The sequence below is a fragment of the Typopeltis vanoorti genome, chromosome 18, assembly GCF_054136105.1.
Source record: "Typopeltis vanoorti isolate ZY-2024b chromosome 18, IOZ_Tvanoo_1.0, whole genome shotgun sequence".
Classification (NCBI taxonomy): domain Eukaryota; kingdom Metazoa; phylum Arthropoda; class Arachnida; order Uropygi; family Thelyphonidae; genus Typopeltis; species Typopeltis vanoorti.
In genome coordinates this window covers 4,872,344-4,888,755 of record NC_143566.1, presented here as the reverse complement: position 1 = coordinate 4,888,755, position 16,412 = coordinate 4,872,344, and the positions used below count along the sequence as shown (strand labels likewise).

Sequence of the window (16,412 nt, the reverse complement as noted above, 5' to 3'; positions counted from 1 at the left end):
GGACTGCAGGGTTTGGTGGGAAGAAGGAGAGGTGATATGATCGAGACTTTTAAACTGTTGAAAGGTAGTTACAGGGTAGACATTGGAGAGTTCTTTCACTTGGTGGAACGGTGGGAAGGAGCGATGACAAGGGGCCATCCCTGGAAGTTACCAAAGGAGGCTGTGTGCAAGAGGGTGAGGAGTGGTTTCTTTGCATGGAGGATGGTTGAACCGTGGAATGCATTGCCTGATGGAGTGGTGAGAGCGAGAACAGTCAAAGAGTTTAAGGAGTGGTATGATAGACTTTGTGTTTCTTAGGGGGGGGGACCTCCCCTCGATGAGTCTTGACAGACTTTATGTTCTTAGGAAGGACCTGCCATGAAGAGTCTTTTGACTCCATGGAGGCCTGAATAATAATAGTAATAATAATAATAAAAATATTACCTGAAACATTTAGTAGGGAAACTCCCCTGTAAATTCCTCAGCTTTATTCCCTTTTTTTTTTGTAGATGTGAACTATGAGAAATCTTCTTCGAATTTCAAGTTTTTGATGGCTTTTTCTACCAGAAGAATCGATATGTACACCTGTTTGCATTCCTGTTAAAATTTTCTGCTACTGTCCTGCCACTGCTTATTTCGTTTAACAGTAATTTAGATGTAATTTCAAAGCAATTACTCCAAACATCTAGGATATCATTGTCTTCAGTTTTAATGCCGCCTTTATCATCTTTGATTTCTTTTACAGTACTCTTTTTTCCCATTTCTAAGTTTCTTTCAATCGCCTCCTGAACATCAGTGCCAGTTTAGGTTTAAGTAGTTAAAGAGACTTGTACACTTATACACTGTCCTTCCCTCTATTATAATATAATACTGTCACATTCAATCATTTATCTGAATTTTGTTATATTTCAAATATTTTAATTTTAGTTTTAACTGTAATCTCATTTTGTTCTGTAATCACTATGGTGGATTCCAGAACATTTCTCAGCTCTGTAGATAGGATTAACCTTCTTTGTTCTATCTTCAGTTTGTTATTATGCTGATGCAATGATGGTGGTCCATTATTTTCTGGCCATAATATTTACAATAATAAAAATTATTAGTCTTTATTCTTGTGAATATGAGTGTTTAATAACTCAGTAACTCAACTATTTCATTTACTTCGGTCACCTTTCCACCACCAACATTTGCCGATGCCATCCTTCCATGATCATTCTTTCTTTTACTTGCAACATAAAGGTAGAACTCTTTGGGATTTCTATTTGCCTCATCAGCTAGCCTCTTCTCATAATTAGCTTTGGCCTTCCTTCTTGTGTGCTTTATATGATCATTTTTTCTTTATATTCCTTTATATTCCTCCACAACTTTTCTTTTTCTGCAGCTCCAGCATAATGATGCTCACATGCTTTTGTAATTCTACATATACCACATCTAAAAGAAAATTCTGTGTATCAGGCAATCTGCCAGGCCAAGAGCACATGACTGCTTTCCCCAACCAGGGGCAGTGTGGCCAGATTGGTTACTGCTAGGTCTCCAATGCTATGACAAGATCTAGCACTCGTTCCCATGCATCACATCATCATCTCATTATCTCTTAGCAGCTGCATAAATTTCATTTCCTCCCTTTCATGTGACTATTTCTCCTTCTTATCTATATCCCCATAGTTGAAGTCCTCCATAATTACTCGACCTGCAAACTATTGTGCCAATTTGCCAATGCATGTCATTTGCATTTTCCCTTATACTACCTGGACTATTATAGTAACGACTGAATATATATATCATCCTGTTGGAGTCACACCTGATAGTCTCATATAAACTGCTCTCTGCTTCCCTGTTCTCAATGTATTTGTACTCTTTGTGAGGTTAATTCTTCTGCTAGCATTAGCAAAATCCCTCCTCCATTTTCCATCAACCAAGTGTCACCAAGGCCAAAAACTTCTCGCCATTATTCTGAATACTTTTGGCTTTGGCTTCCATATAATTAAACTGTTGTATTCCCCCATTTTAATCTCACAACTTTCCATACACCATGTGTTGATTATCCCACTAACTTATTCCAAGTTAGTGGAATAAGTTAGTGGGATAATTCCCCATTTGCTCAACATATGGTAACAGGGTTTCAAGCAGTAAATGTCACTGGAATGTTTAAAAATAATCTGATGTAACAATTTCTCTTATCTATATCAATTACCACAAGATCTCCCTCCACAGAGCTATACTGTCCTCTTCATCCTCCTCTCACAGAGTATCACCACCAATTCCGAAACCTTAACCAACTTTTCCATTACTCATGATATCAAGAGAAATGTGATGAGCAAGCCCATGTGCAATACAAAGTACAGGCACAAAAAGTAACCAGCATGGTAAGGAAGGCAAAACCAAATTGTGAGAGGAAATTAGTTGAGCAGACCGAAAATCCCACAGTTCTTTCGCAATGCACACAGAATTCTCATTATAGCAAACTTGTAGGAACCATAGGAATAGTTTTTTATAGTGACTTTCTTTTAGTATAGTAGTGCATTATGGGACTTTGATTCAAAATTTTCAATGGTTCACATTAAATGCTGCTTCCTCCAAAAAGTACAGCTCATCCTTAGAAGATAATAATAAATATCTATGTTATACTACACAAGAAATCATATTCTTGTCTTTATCCTTTATTCAAATGTAAACAAAGTTTATGCATGCATTATCTTCACGACTAAGCTACTCGTATACAGAAGGCTGTTGACTTCAAATTAATATTGCTTCAGTATCCCATAATGTGCAGACTACTTCCTTTGACCATATATACTGCCATGGGAAAGGTTGCTACCTGAGTGGTTTTAACCTGTATTGGGATCTCATCAGTAGGAGTTAAACCCAACAAGATATTATTACCAAAAACTAAAAGATGGTATACTTCTAAAAGATTATCAATAAACTTCTAGAAGTTTATTGAACACCTACTGATCATGGTAGATATGCTATCTACCAATAATAGTTCAGACTACTGCTGGTAGCAATTTACAATTGATACCAGCAGGCAAATCTTAATATTGGGAATGTCCACCTTTGGCATCTCCTGCACCCTTTGTGCAAGGCATTCTAACAATGTGTGGCAGACATCAGGTGGAATTTATCTCCATTTTTCCATCAAAGCAGCACTGAGTTCAGCAATATATTGGGAATGTGCTGCACTGGATTTAATTTGCTGCTCCAATTCATCCCACAGGTGGTCAATGGGATTGAGGTCAGGACTCTGCATAGGCCAGGGTAGTCATTTAACACCCATCTCTTCATACCATAACATAACAGTTGCAGCTTTGTGGAAATGAAGTGTCTTTTTGGGTGGTCTTCATGGGGCATTGCAGTCTTGATAGTAACACAGGTCCGTTCTATAAAAACTCCATAGTGTAGGCAGCACCTGATTATCTAGCATATCAAGGTACTGAGCTGCCTTAATGGAACCATGGACAACGATCAGTGGTCCCACTCCAAACCAGCTGAATGCAGTGCATACCATTACCCCGCTAGCACTAAACTTTACTCTGGGTACAACATACTGTGGTAACAAGTGTTCACCAGGCTGCTTCCACACCCTGCCATCAGACTGGAAACAGGTGAACCTTGATTCATTGCTCCAGAGTACCATTTTCCACTGGTCAATTGTCTAGTTTACATGCTCTTTGTACCAGGCCAGACTAGCTGCCTTGTTTGTTGTTGTGAATTTTGGCTTTTTTTGCCACTGCTCTTCCATGGAAACTCGGTAAATGGAATTATTTTCATTAGTGCTCACCATGGTATTACTGGTGCTCTGGAACTCGGCACAGATGGTCCGCCCATGCCGATTGTAGCCAATTATTGTGTTCCACCAGTTTTAACACCCTCCCGTCCCTGTCAGTCATTTTCAGTGGCCACCCTGGGTGTTCTCCTGCAATAATGATGCTAAAATGTCTACATTTGTTGATCACATTTTCAACCGCTGATTTTGAATGCTCCAGTTCAGCAGCAATGTCACATATGGACATGCCACCCATGTGACAGTCCATGATGACACCTCTTTCAAAGTCATTGAATTTGCATTGTGTTGCTATACCACCTGTATTCAACAGCTATGATGTAATACTGCTTCCTACTTTCTGTACGCTGGTTTTTATGTTATTAACAAACCTGAAATATTCCATAACTTCAAATAACAGGAGTGCAGAAGAGCTTGTGTTCATCATACATGTTAATTTATTTTTTAACCATATTGATGAGAACACAGACTGATAAGAAAATACTACTATTTATAAACTTATTTGCTGATGTTTCACTGGTATTATATCCAGCATTTTCAGAGAACAAAAAACAATATGTCACAGCACGTGAAACAACACCAATCTGGTATAACAATGGGACTAGTTTAAACAACTGCAATGGACAACACAAACACTAAAGTCCTAATTAGGTGCCATATATGTTGGATAAAAAATAAAAAAAAAAAAAAAAAAAAAGAGAGAGAGAGAAAAAGCAGGTATTAATTAGGTCTTAAGTGACTGTCTTCCAAATCTTTGGTAAATTAATTCAGCCATACCTGTTGAGGTTTGGAGTATGTTTCAAGGCTTCTGTTGATTCTAAGAACAATCTCTCTGACTGTTAACGACTTCTGTGTAACACTTTTGTTTTTTTCCAACTGATACTGTGTGCATGGATATCTAAGGTATGGTCTACTAGACCAGACTTGCCATAATGACAGTGCCAGACATATTTTTTTATGTCCACAGTTCTTCCTGTCTGACTATAGTAAACTCAATCACATGAACAGGGTGCTTCATAAACTCCTGGATGCAATAAAGAAGAAATTCTGTCCTTGGGTGAACAAATGAGAGTTGCCAATTTGATATAAGGTTTAAATACAGTGTGTAGCTGATGTTTATTAAGCACTCTAGATATCTTTTCAGATGTGCCTTGAATGTATGGGATGGTGACAGTTTTGCTGTAGTCTTCTGTGGGAGACAGTGGGGGAAGAGATCTCTGGGGAGCATTTAGTATTTTTCTATCCTAATGGGGATTATAGCCATTGGCTAAGAAGGTGTGAACATAAGTGAGTGAATTCCTGTGAGAGCACACTGGAACAAATAGCTTTATCTTTGTGGGTTAGTGTTTTTAGGATACCATACTGTTGAGATGGGTGATGGTGTGACTGTTTGTGCAAATATCTCAGTGTAGATGTGGGTTTTCTATAAAAGAAAAAGATAAGGAACTATCTGGAAGACATGTGATTAGTGTATCCAGGAAGAGCAGACAGTCATTAGCTTCCAGTTCCATTGTAAAGTGTAATTGTGTGTTGGCTATTTAAATGAGCTAAGAATGTATCCAATGTGTCTAGACCAGGGCTTCCCAACCTTTTTGTTTCCCAGAGCACATTCTAAAATACCGATAGGGTGACGGGCACCATCTATTTTTTCAAGCAAATTTTTTGAATTCGTTTGTTAAATGAATACATACAAAGTTTACATTATAATCAAATGTTTTATTACTTAAAAGTTTACATTATATAAAAATTTAAATATATATATGTAAGTTAGTGTGATCTTCGGCATAGCATTTCATTGGCCAGTGCTTCATAATTAGGAGAATATGATGATATTCCAGTTCTTAAACTGGAATGAACAACTTCAAATGCACGTCTACTTTACATTGTATGCGTTTAATGCTTGTCATGTGTCATTAATGCATGCGCCATATAGCATGACGTGAATTGTTACGTGATTATTTCAAACTATACGGCACACGGTTGAACAGCGGCGGGCGCACACAAATTGGTGGACGGGCACCATGGTGCCTGCGGGCATAGGGTTGGGAACTCCTGGTCTAGACCATGTGGCCAAATAGCAAACACATCATCATCAACATAGTGTTGCCATAGCAATGGTTTGAGAGTGGCTGTATTGATAGCTAGTTTTTCTAAGGGTTCTATGTAGAAATTGGCTAAGGGGAAAGCCCACTGCTGTCCCATCTAATTGTTTGTATATTTTCCCTTCCCTTCAGTAAATCAAGGATTTCAATTAATGGTGCATTTGTGAACAGTGAAGTGATATCAAAACTCACCATCATGTCTGAACTTTTTCTAGTATGGTTTTCTAAAATACTTTTCAGGTGGATAGAAATTTTAACAAAGGAGGAAGAATTGATTGTGAGAGTGGCTAGTAGTTTAACTATATGTTTAGCAAGTTTGTGGGTGGGACTGTTTATACTATCCACAATAGGGCATAGAGGTGTATCTTGATTGTGAATTTTAGGTGCTCAATATTCTGGGTTTTTAACATGAAAGGGTTTGAGTTTTTTTAACTGTTTCTTTAGGCCAGGAAGTGACTTTCTTCAATAATATGCACACTTTATTCTTTTGCGAGTTGGTGGGATCTCTATCTATAATTTGGTATGTTGACTGATCTTGTAGAAGTGTGTGCATTTTGCTTTCATATTCTGTTGAATTCATCACCACAGCTGCATTCCCTTTGTCTGCTTTAGTTATAACAATGTGGTTATTACTGTGTAGCCCTTTTGAAGCAATGATTTTCTTATGTTGGATATTGTTTTTAGGAGGTTTGGAATGGATCAGGATGTTGGTCACATCTAAATGAATGTTACTGGCTGTTGCTGGAGGCAGCCCATATATTCCATGTTCAATGGAAACCGTTATTTTGGCTTTTGGAACTTGCCTGGGAGTAATGGCAAAATTGTGTCCTCGACTTAATGCACTAGTAACTCAATTCGTTAAGATTATTGATTATAAATTCACAATGACACGATCTTGTTGTAATTGTGATCATTTTGTAGTAGCACTATGTTCTTTTAGAATTTAATACCAAATTTAATGGAAGCTAATGAATGTCTGCACTTTCTGGATACACTAATCACACATCTTCCAGATGATTCTTTATCATATTCGGTTTATAGAAAACCTACACATACAGAGAGATATTCGCACAAACAGTCACACACCATCACTCAGCTCAATAGTACGGTATCCTAAAAACACTAACCCACAGAGCTAAAGTGATTTCACCTTCTTAGCCATTGTAAGTTTTTCCACTTGGCAAACAAGTTTGTTCCCGAACTATTTTCAGGACTGGAGCAACTCATATATAGAAGCTTATGACTTCACATCACTTGCCTTAGTACTCCATAATGCAAAGCACATATCTTTACGGGTATGTATTCATCAACATCCCTTCACAGTGCACCTTGAAACCCAAAAGGCTTTCAAGATGCACTTTCATTGGAACAGGTGAAGTAGTTGCACCTGTTCCAATGAGCTTAGTACTAAGCAGGGAAATTACTGATGCTATTTCAGATGAAACTTTTCCATGGAAATATTTGTAGAACACATAGCGCAGAGGCCAATCGTCTGTGCAAAAGTGGGGGGGGGGGGGGGGAGTTGGTAAGAGATGGGTCATTAATAAGTCTGATTGCTCTCCTCTGTATTGAGTCAACCATTTTGAGGGAACTTTTGCGGCCTCCACCTCATATGTGAGAGCAATATTCAATGGCTGGGCAGATTTGTGATTTGTATAAGGTTAATTCAGGGGTGAAGTAACATCTTGTGCAAAAGAGAAATCCTAGTTTCTTAGAAGCTGAGGAAGCAATGGTCGTGATGTGTTTATGCCAGGAGAGGCTTGATGTCAGGGTAATTCCATAGAATATGGAAACGCTGATCTCCCCATTCAAAATAAAAAAAAAATAAAAAATAAATAAATAAAAGCAATGCAATGCTATTCAAGCAAAGAGGATATCATGGTGACAATGGTTTCTTAAATTTCTTAAGGTGACAGTATGAACTGGAAATTGTCCTGATGAAAGATGATTTTTTTCTTCTGCAAATCGGGTCTTTTCTCACGAATTTTTTTGTCTAGTCTGGTTAAAAGATTGGAATAATATTCCCTGGTTATTGTTTTACCCTTTTCAAGATAATTAATAAACTATAATAAATTTAGTTTAATCTTTTATTCAAGTGTAAGAAAACAAAGTTTGCACCTGAAAATATCTTCAGAACTGAGGTAAGGTGGTACATCCCATGGCAACTCGTGTCTCAGCATCTCCCATAATGCAAAGCACATCTCCTTGCAGACGTGTATACTGCTATGCATTAAGGGAAGGGCCACTTCCCTCAATGCATATGGATTATGGGAGATACTGAGACAAGGAGTGATGAGAGCTTGGTCCACCTTTTCTACAAGTTGCCAAGGGATGTACCACCTTATCTCAGTCCTGAAGATATTTTCAGGCACAAACTTTGTTTGCTTATACTTGGATAAAGGATTAAACTACTGTTTGATTTCTGGTGTGTAATGGTGAATCCAACTCTCATCCATAATAATAAATCGACACACAAAATAGTTTTATTCTTGTTAAAATGCTCCAAGCACTGTTCAGAGATTTTTGTGAGAGTGCGTTTTTGATCTGCTGTGAGCAAGCGCAGCACCCATCTTGCACAAAGCTTTTTCATACAAATATATCCTACATGTCCTTTTGAAATGCCTATAGTTTCATCAATTTCATGCATTTTGACTCGCCGGTCATCCAATATCATATCGTGCACCCGATCAATGATTTCTGGTGTTGTTACACTTTTTGGACATCCTTCACGTGGATTATCTTCAAAGCTACGGCCACATTTAAACTCGGCAGCCCATTCTTAATTGTCAAAAATGAAGGAAAAGAGTGCCCATAAATGTTTATGAACTTCGAATGAATTTCTTTGCATTGAACCCTTTTACAAAGAATTTTATAACTGCACGATACTCAATTTTATTCATTTCAAGGGATACAGACAACACTTTTGCTTCAGACAGCTGTATGAAACTTCATAGAATGACTCGCAATTTCACATGGATGCTTATTACAGATGTACCAACTTATAAAAAAAAAAAATCTTGCCGATAGTGTTGCCATCTATGATCAAGGTCAAGAACTTTTCAGACCATCCTTGTAAAGCACAATTCAAATGATGATACAACATTACAGAATGTCATGCCGGCTGGGGCATTGCCCAGTTAAACAAGGCCCTGTTGTTTTCATCAGAGAACCAGGTGAACAGTGAAAAGTCAGCTACTGGAACAAATCCCAGAACACATCCCAACTCAGTATCAACAGAGTTCAAGATTGGTACTATCTACATAAGAAACATCAATGGAAAAGAAATAGAACTAGGAGAAGAATTGGATAAGTACCAGATCAACATAATAGGTGTGACTGAAACAAAGAAGACAAAAACAGGTAAGATCTTTCTAAGCAAAATACAAAATGTTATATTCAAACAATAATAAAAAGATAAAAGAGGGAGTTGCTACAGTATTCAACACTAACTACGAGGATAATCTTCTGAAATGGCAGGCAATATCAAGTAGAGTGATGTGGGCAAATATCAGAATGGGGAACTGGACAATAAGGCCTATTTGTGCTTATGGTCCTGCACAAGTATACAAGATTCCCTGGTTAAATTGAATAACTGTTGTAATAAATTTGGTAAGAAAATCAGCAATAAAAAGACTAAGACAATGAAAATAGACAGAATCACTGAAGATATCAAGCTGAATGTCTGTATCCTTAAGGAGAACCTACAGAACAAGTAAAACATTTTAGTTATTCAGGCACAATTTTTAACACGTTCGCTGCCAACTACGAGTATACTCGTAGTTGGTAAACCAGCTACGAGTATACTCGTATGATGCTTACCGCCGGCAATGAGATTACTGTACTGACCTTGAAGAAGTAAAAATGCTTGGCTTGTGGAGCTAGCATCAAAACTGTGTATTCTCATAGATAGTATATGCTCTGCACAAGCCAACTACGAGTATACTCGTACGACGCTTACCACCGGCAACGAGATTACCGTACTGACCTTGAAGAAGTGAAATTGCTTGGCATATGGAAACAGACTATGCCGAAGTAGCGTGGCAGCGAACGTGTTAATGAAGATGGCAAATTAAACAGGGAAATAGACAACAGATTTAACTTATGTATCTGAGAGCTGGGTTAGAAATAAAACATGAGAGTTCTGAGAAAGATTAGTGGAGTGAACAGATGGCATCAATTGTATCACATTAAAAATAAGATATTAGGAAAGAACTTGACATTGTTAGCATTCAGGAATGTGTTAGTAGAGATAATCTGAGGTGGTATGGTTACTTGCAAGAGGAAACATTGGCAAAAGTGTTCCATCTTCACAATGATTTTATTATTATTTTCTTGAGTGTCTCCATAGAGTCAAAGACTTATTGTGGAATTTTAAACTCATATGTTTCTATCATATACCTTCCTTTCTGCCTATTAACCTAGTCTTTGTAACCCACAGATCACAATATTGGTCACTTGCTTTTGGATTCTCTCCACCACTTCCTCATCCCCAAAGAATTCAGATTAGTTCTGTGAACAGTGATCCAGATTTGCCTTATAAAGAGGAATAATAACCTTCCTATCCCTGCTTGTTAATAGGTTCTTCAACATCTAAGTAATCTGATGAGGTATTCTGGTCACCTTTGTGATTGCTCTCTAAATTTAAACTTCCCATCCACCATCACACTTTTAGATCTCCAAGCTTCATAATTTTTGTGCAATTCATTTCCATCAATGTAGTACACAGCTAATAATTTCTTCATCCCAGAGTGTATGACCTTAAAATTTTAACACATTAAACTGGCATACTGTTATACTTTACTGCCAGTCAATTTAAGTCTTCCTGCAAAACTGCTATATCATCTTTGACCACTGCTCTTCCCAGTTTTCATTCAATTTCCCTATATAACATTCTCCAGTAAATAAATAATAATGATAATTATATATATCATTATTATTTATTTATTGGAGAATGATAATTATATAATAAATCTACCCTATATATATAAAATGATAAGCCTTTTTGTGTAACGTTTTTCAGTCACGTTTTTTTCAAGTTATTTGAAACGTATTGAAACTTGGGGGGAGGGGGGCACACCGTAGGTGCCAGGGGGCAGAGCCCCTAGTAATATATATAATAACAATTTATATAAGAGTACCCATCCTGTTGAATGCCTTCGTTGTGTAGCCCCAATTTTGAGTGACATTTGAGCTTGATAAAGGCTCAATTGTCACTTTATTATAAAAATCTAGAAAATATCTGCCAGCTTATATCTGGACCGCAACTCAAATGTTGTGGTCCAGAAATAATACATATCCTATATTGTGTATACATTCTTTTAATACTCAGCTGGCATCTATCCCAGTATGTGGAAGAAAGCCTATATTTAACCAATCAAAAAGAGGCAAAATTTGTTGTCTAACTACTGAACCATTGCTTCCCCTTTAGTCCATTCTATACTAATAGAGAAAGTTATCAACAATCACCTTCTTCATCATCTGAAGATCAAAAACCACTTAATACTGCCAACTGAGAAGAACCCAAGGGCTGTGATTGTCAACTACCCTCTTTTTTCCTATACATAAATTACCTCTCACTGACCCTTTATATATACTCCATTATTCTTAATTATTTGACAACCTTGCAGCAACCAAATATCCAAAGCTATAAAGGACAATAGCCAGTATCTTATACAAGCATACTTTCATTCTACTCTTTGATGGAGTGAAGATATGCCATCAAAACAAAGTCCTGCTTTTTTTTCATACAAAGAAATAGATAATAAAAAAATTGATAGACGAGATCAGATCTTTTCTATCTCTCTCTTCTCAGATTGACGGTTACTTTTCATCCCGAGAGAAAGCACATCACATCATCTTATGTGTCCTCAAGTCTCTAAAGAACCTGGCATCCTTTTTTGCTTGTTATGCTAATTTTCATTCATACATATAACTCTGTAGAAATCTCAACTCCACCTACTCAGAATAGTGTTCTTTTTCATGTTTGAGGCAGTGCACCAAACATCTCCCTAAAACTTCATAATGTGCAAAAGATAGTAGTAGCTGATGAATGATTTCTAACTCAGACACTTCAACCATTGTCTTATGTTGTTACAACTTTCATGTTTTACCTTCAGTGGAGCAACATACCCATATGGGGTGCTCCACTGGACACTTACTGTAAAAGGTTGTTTGACAGCTGCTGCTCAACTTCAAACAAACATACTTCTCTTTCATTCCAAAAGCCTCGATTCTGTGCAACAGGTTTTGTCATGAAGTGTTCCCAACCATCTATAACTTCGAGCTGTTCAAAAATCTGTGCCTTTTATTCTTGCCTACCCTGGCACCATTTGTGTTGTAGGTTCTGCAACTTCTTACATGTGGAATTTCTCACTATAGCAAATTTGCAGAAACTACAGGAATAATTAATAAATTAATGACTTAATTCTATATATTAGTCAAGTAGATAATAGTTTAATATCTGACGTTTCACTGACTGATATCTATCAGCATTTTCAAAGGATACACTGGTAAGCAATAGAAAGTAACAAAAACTAGGAAACTAACTGACAATTCTAAAAATTATATAAAGTTATCAATGCACGTGATACAATGATATAATACGCGTGTCACAAGTACGTTTTATTTGTTGAGAAATTTATTGTAATTTTCATGAAAGTTCATTTCTTTTTGGTTAAATTATCTGATTAGAGTTTTCCGTATATCTGGTAAGATTAGGCCTTGATTCTTATTTAAGTTACCTGTTGAACGGGTGACTGTAGCAGATTCTTTAAATGTTCTGGAATGGTAGTTCTCTTCTATGTAGGGCATATGGTTCATATCCCATTCAATATTATGGTTGGTAGAGGCAAAGTGGGAAGAAATGATATATCCTGTCTGTTGTTCCTTACATAGCCTATGTGTTCTTTCTTTCTTGTTTCAAAACTTCTAGATGTCTGTCCGATGTAATTAATACCGCATGAACAGGGTATGCTATAAACTCCAGAGCATTTGTAGAAAGGATGGCTATCTTTTGGTGATCTTATAAACTTTTGAATGGTCTCAATAGGTTTGACGGTTACTCTGATATTATATGGTTTTAGAAGAAGAGCTAATTTTTTGGATATGGTACTAACAAATGGAATTGTTATAGAGTTGATGTATTGGGTTTCATCTCGTTATCTTTGCTGTATGTCACTAAAGAGAATCTTGTTGATGATTCCTGTAGGGTAGCCATTTAGGGATAGATCTCTGGATATTTTCATTAATTCTTCTTGTAAGTCGCCAGGGTCTGTGATACACTGTATAGCTCTTTTTTTGAGCATATGGATAATGCTGAGTTTCTGGGATATGTGGTGAGACGAGTCGAAATGGAGGTAATCCTGTGTTAGTAGGTTTTCTATATACCGACAGGTTGATGCTATTGTCAGTTTGTTTCTTGATAGTGTTGTGGAAACAATTAATTTTGTTTAGATAATCTATTAGTTCCTCTTTTTTTTTTGTGATTCTAAATGATGAAGAGGTCATCAACATACCTAAACCATGTGGTTGGTTTAGGGGTAATTTGGGATAAAATTTGAGTTTCCAGATTTTCTAAGAATAGGTCGGCACAAGAATGAGAGACAGGGCTACCCATGGCTAATCCATTAAGTTGTTTGTAGTATGTTTTTTAGCATGTAAAATAGTTCGAAGTTAAGCAATGCTTGAACAACTTGGTGATGTTAGGTGGGAACATTGTACTTGCGACACGCATATTATATCATTGTATCACGTGCAGTGATACAATGATATAATATGCGTGTCGCAAATACAATGTTCCCACCTAACATCAATTCTAACCGACAATTCTAAAAATTATATAAATTTTTAGAATTGTCGGTTAGAATTGTCGTGGTTCCTAGTTTTTGTTACTTTCTATTGCCTATCAGTGTATCCTTTGAAAATGCTGACGGATATCAGTCAGTGAAACGTCAGATATTAAACTATTATCTACTTGACTAACATATAGAATTAAGTCATTAATTTATTAATACTAGTGGTCAAGAAAAATGTCATAATACAGGAATAATTTTTTATACTGAACTGCCTTTAGCATAGCATTATGCCTAGATAACTTTGGTCAGGACTTTTCATTATGTTATCACAGTATTTGCTAAAGTAAGGGACAGTATATTATTATGTAAAAGATTGTTAAATTGATAATACCTGCACTGGGCAATTACAGTGAAAGAATGATTTGTAAGATTAGCAATATAGTGATTAATCCTATGACTACTGAGGCAGATGCTTGAATACTAGAGCAACTAACACCATACAAAAGAAAAGTAGCTAAAACAAATCAGTTATGATTTCTGTGCCCTCAGATTACTACCAGCCATGTTGCAATGACAATGAATCAAGATATTAAAAGTTGGCCACGATAGGTCTAACAGATAATGCAGAAGTCTGGTGAGGCAATTATTTCATATCATTACTCTGGTTCAATGGATGGAATTAGAAAATCACATGGGTACAATATGTTTGCAACTGCTTACCCTCATGCTACTTCGTTTAGATGATTTCTCAAACTTCCTTCTCGATGATACACTCATAAAACTCCTTCCAACTGTATTATACGCTGTATCTTTATCACCTCTCTTACAGCTAACCACAGCTTCTGCCTCCAGAGACATTCTAAAAGAATACGGACACATTTTAATAAGAGCCAACTATAATAAAATGTAAAATACACTGTTAAAGTTATCATAAAACAGATTATTTCTTTACTATTTTTTATAATAATAAATATAAAATATTTATAGACTATACATAAATAATCCCAGGCTTCTCCATTAGAGGGAGACCAAAAAAGTTTCTCATGTCACTTGAGGCTCTCAATAAATATGGTGGTCTCTAGATAAGAAAGATCGCTTACCTTTTGTAGCAACTCAGTGGAAAAACTTTCTAGAACTATGTGAAATCCAGAATCTAATTCTCTAAAACATATGGTAATACACCATTTTGCTAAAGGAAACATAATATTATTAACAAACCTTCATGGAGTCAACAAATTCCCTGTAGGTGGCCACACTCAACCTGCAACACTTCCACTATTAACACTTTCAGTTCAAACTCAATTCTATAATGAATTCTGTTCACCAATCACTCCATGTAAAAAATCTCCTCCTGTCTTCCACACCACATCCTTCCATTGACTTCCAGCAATGGCTTCTCAATTTCCATGGCATGTATAATTTCCTCCTATTTGCTGGTACTATTGAGTCCATGGCCACTGCAGGAGAGCACTCTGCGCAGCACAACACAACCCATTATCAATACTACTTAATTCATCTACATCTATGAACAATTTGTTTATATACAGAATGATAAACACACATTTTTGGTAAAAAAAAAAAAAAATGCTACTACAATTGTATGAGATTTAACTCCATATAAACATTCCACTCATCACGACAAGAATTAAATTCAGATCTTTGTGAAATTGAAGGATACGGTGTCCTCTATTTGTTTGTAATACAATATGGAGGCACTTAGAAAGCTATAGCCAAATAAGAGGATTGTTATTAGTATTACGTGGTCTCCTGCAGAGAGCCCAAGGATTCATTGAGGGTAAGCCCATTTCTAAGCCATGCATTGTCTAAACATCTATTATACCTATACCTTGAACATATTCACTGAAGAAAGATTTACTGGAAACTTATTCCATCTGCTCATTTCATAACATGAGAAGAACCTGGATATCATGTGCTTCCTATCTACCATGCTATTCAGCTTCAAAGAATTACCCTTCAAGAAAATCCCAAATAAATTTTTCATTATATGGCAAGGAAGAGGAAGAATGACTATTATGGAAAGATAACTTTAATGATTGTAGATGGTACAGAGATGATAGAGACAGAAGAACTCATTGAGCTACAGAGACAGAAGAAATCACTGAGCCACTGATTGACCACTTTGCAGGGTGTATCATCCAAGATATTGTTATGGCAGAGGTGACAAGGACTGATGTGAGAACAGAGGTTGATGAATTGCAAGTACTTAGGTTATTGCAGAATCTGAATATAAACAGGGCTGTGGAATTGGATGGATATCAACTTGAGTTTTAAGAGCATGTGTTAGGGGACTGGCAATGTCTTTGTCTAGGATGTTTAATTTAAGTCTCAGTTCTGGCAAAGTCCCAAGGGAGTGGAAGGAAGGCAAAATAATTATTTTGCATAAAGGAGGATCAAATTCGTGGTAGCAAACTACAGACCAATCAGTATCTGAGGAGTCCTGGTAAAAGTACTGGAAAAGTTGGTTGAAAGGAGAATTCAGGATGGTTGGATAAGCATATGATACTCTATAAGGAGCAGGATGGCATTGTGAAGGGTTGTCATGCCTTCTTAATCTTCTAACTTTTTATAATAGAGTGAGAGCTGAATTGGATAAAGAAAATGGTTGAATGATGATTGTCATGGATTTTGCCAAGCCGTTTGACAGATGGAACTCTGTTATACAAATCAGAACAAATTGGGATGGATTTGACACTGGTTATGTGGATAAGGTGGCAGCTGATGGACGGTTATATA

At 36.7% G+C, this 16,412-nt stretch overlaps 1 protein-coding gene across 6 annotated transcripts in view; it reads right to left on the bottom strand.

Annotated features, from left to right (window-relative positions):
• LOC150096464 (kazrin-like) overlaps window positions 1–16,412 on the bottom strand; it is a 686,592-nt gene that overhangs the window by 169,782 nt on the left and 500,398 nt on the right. For 5 of the 6 annotated variants that reach the window (XM_090408269.1, XM_090408271.1, XM_090408270.1 and 2 more), the window contains one exon: window positions 14,379–14,517. In XM_090408269.1, coding sequence (XP_090264395.1) covers window positions 14,379–14,517 — 139 coding nt within the window. Of the gene's footprint in view, window positions 1–14,378; window positions 14,518–16,412 lie in introns of those variants that run through there. The other variant, XM_090408273.1, reaches the window with a different exon arrangement.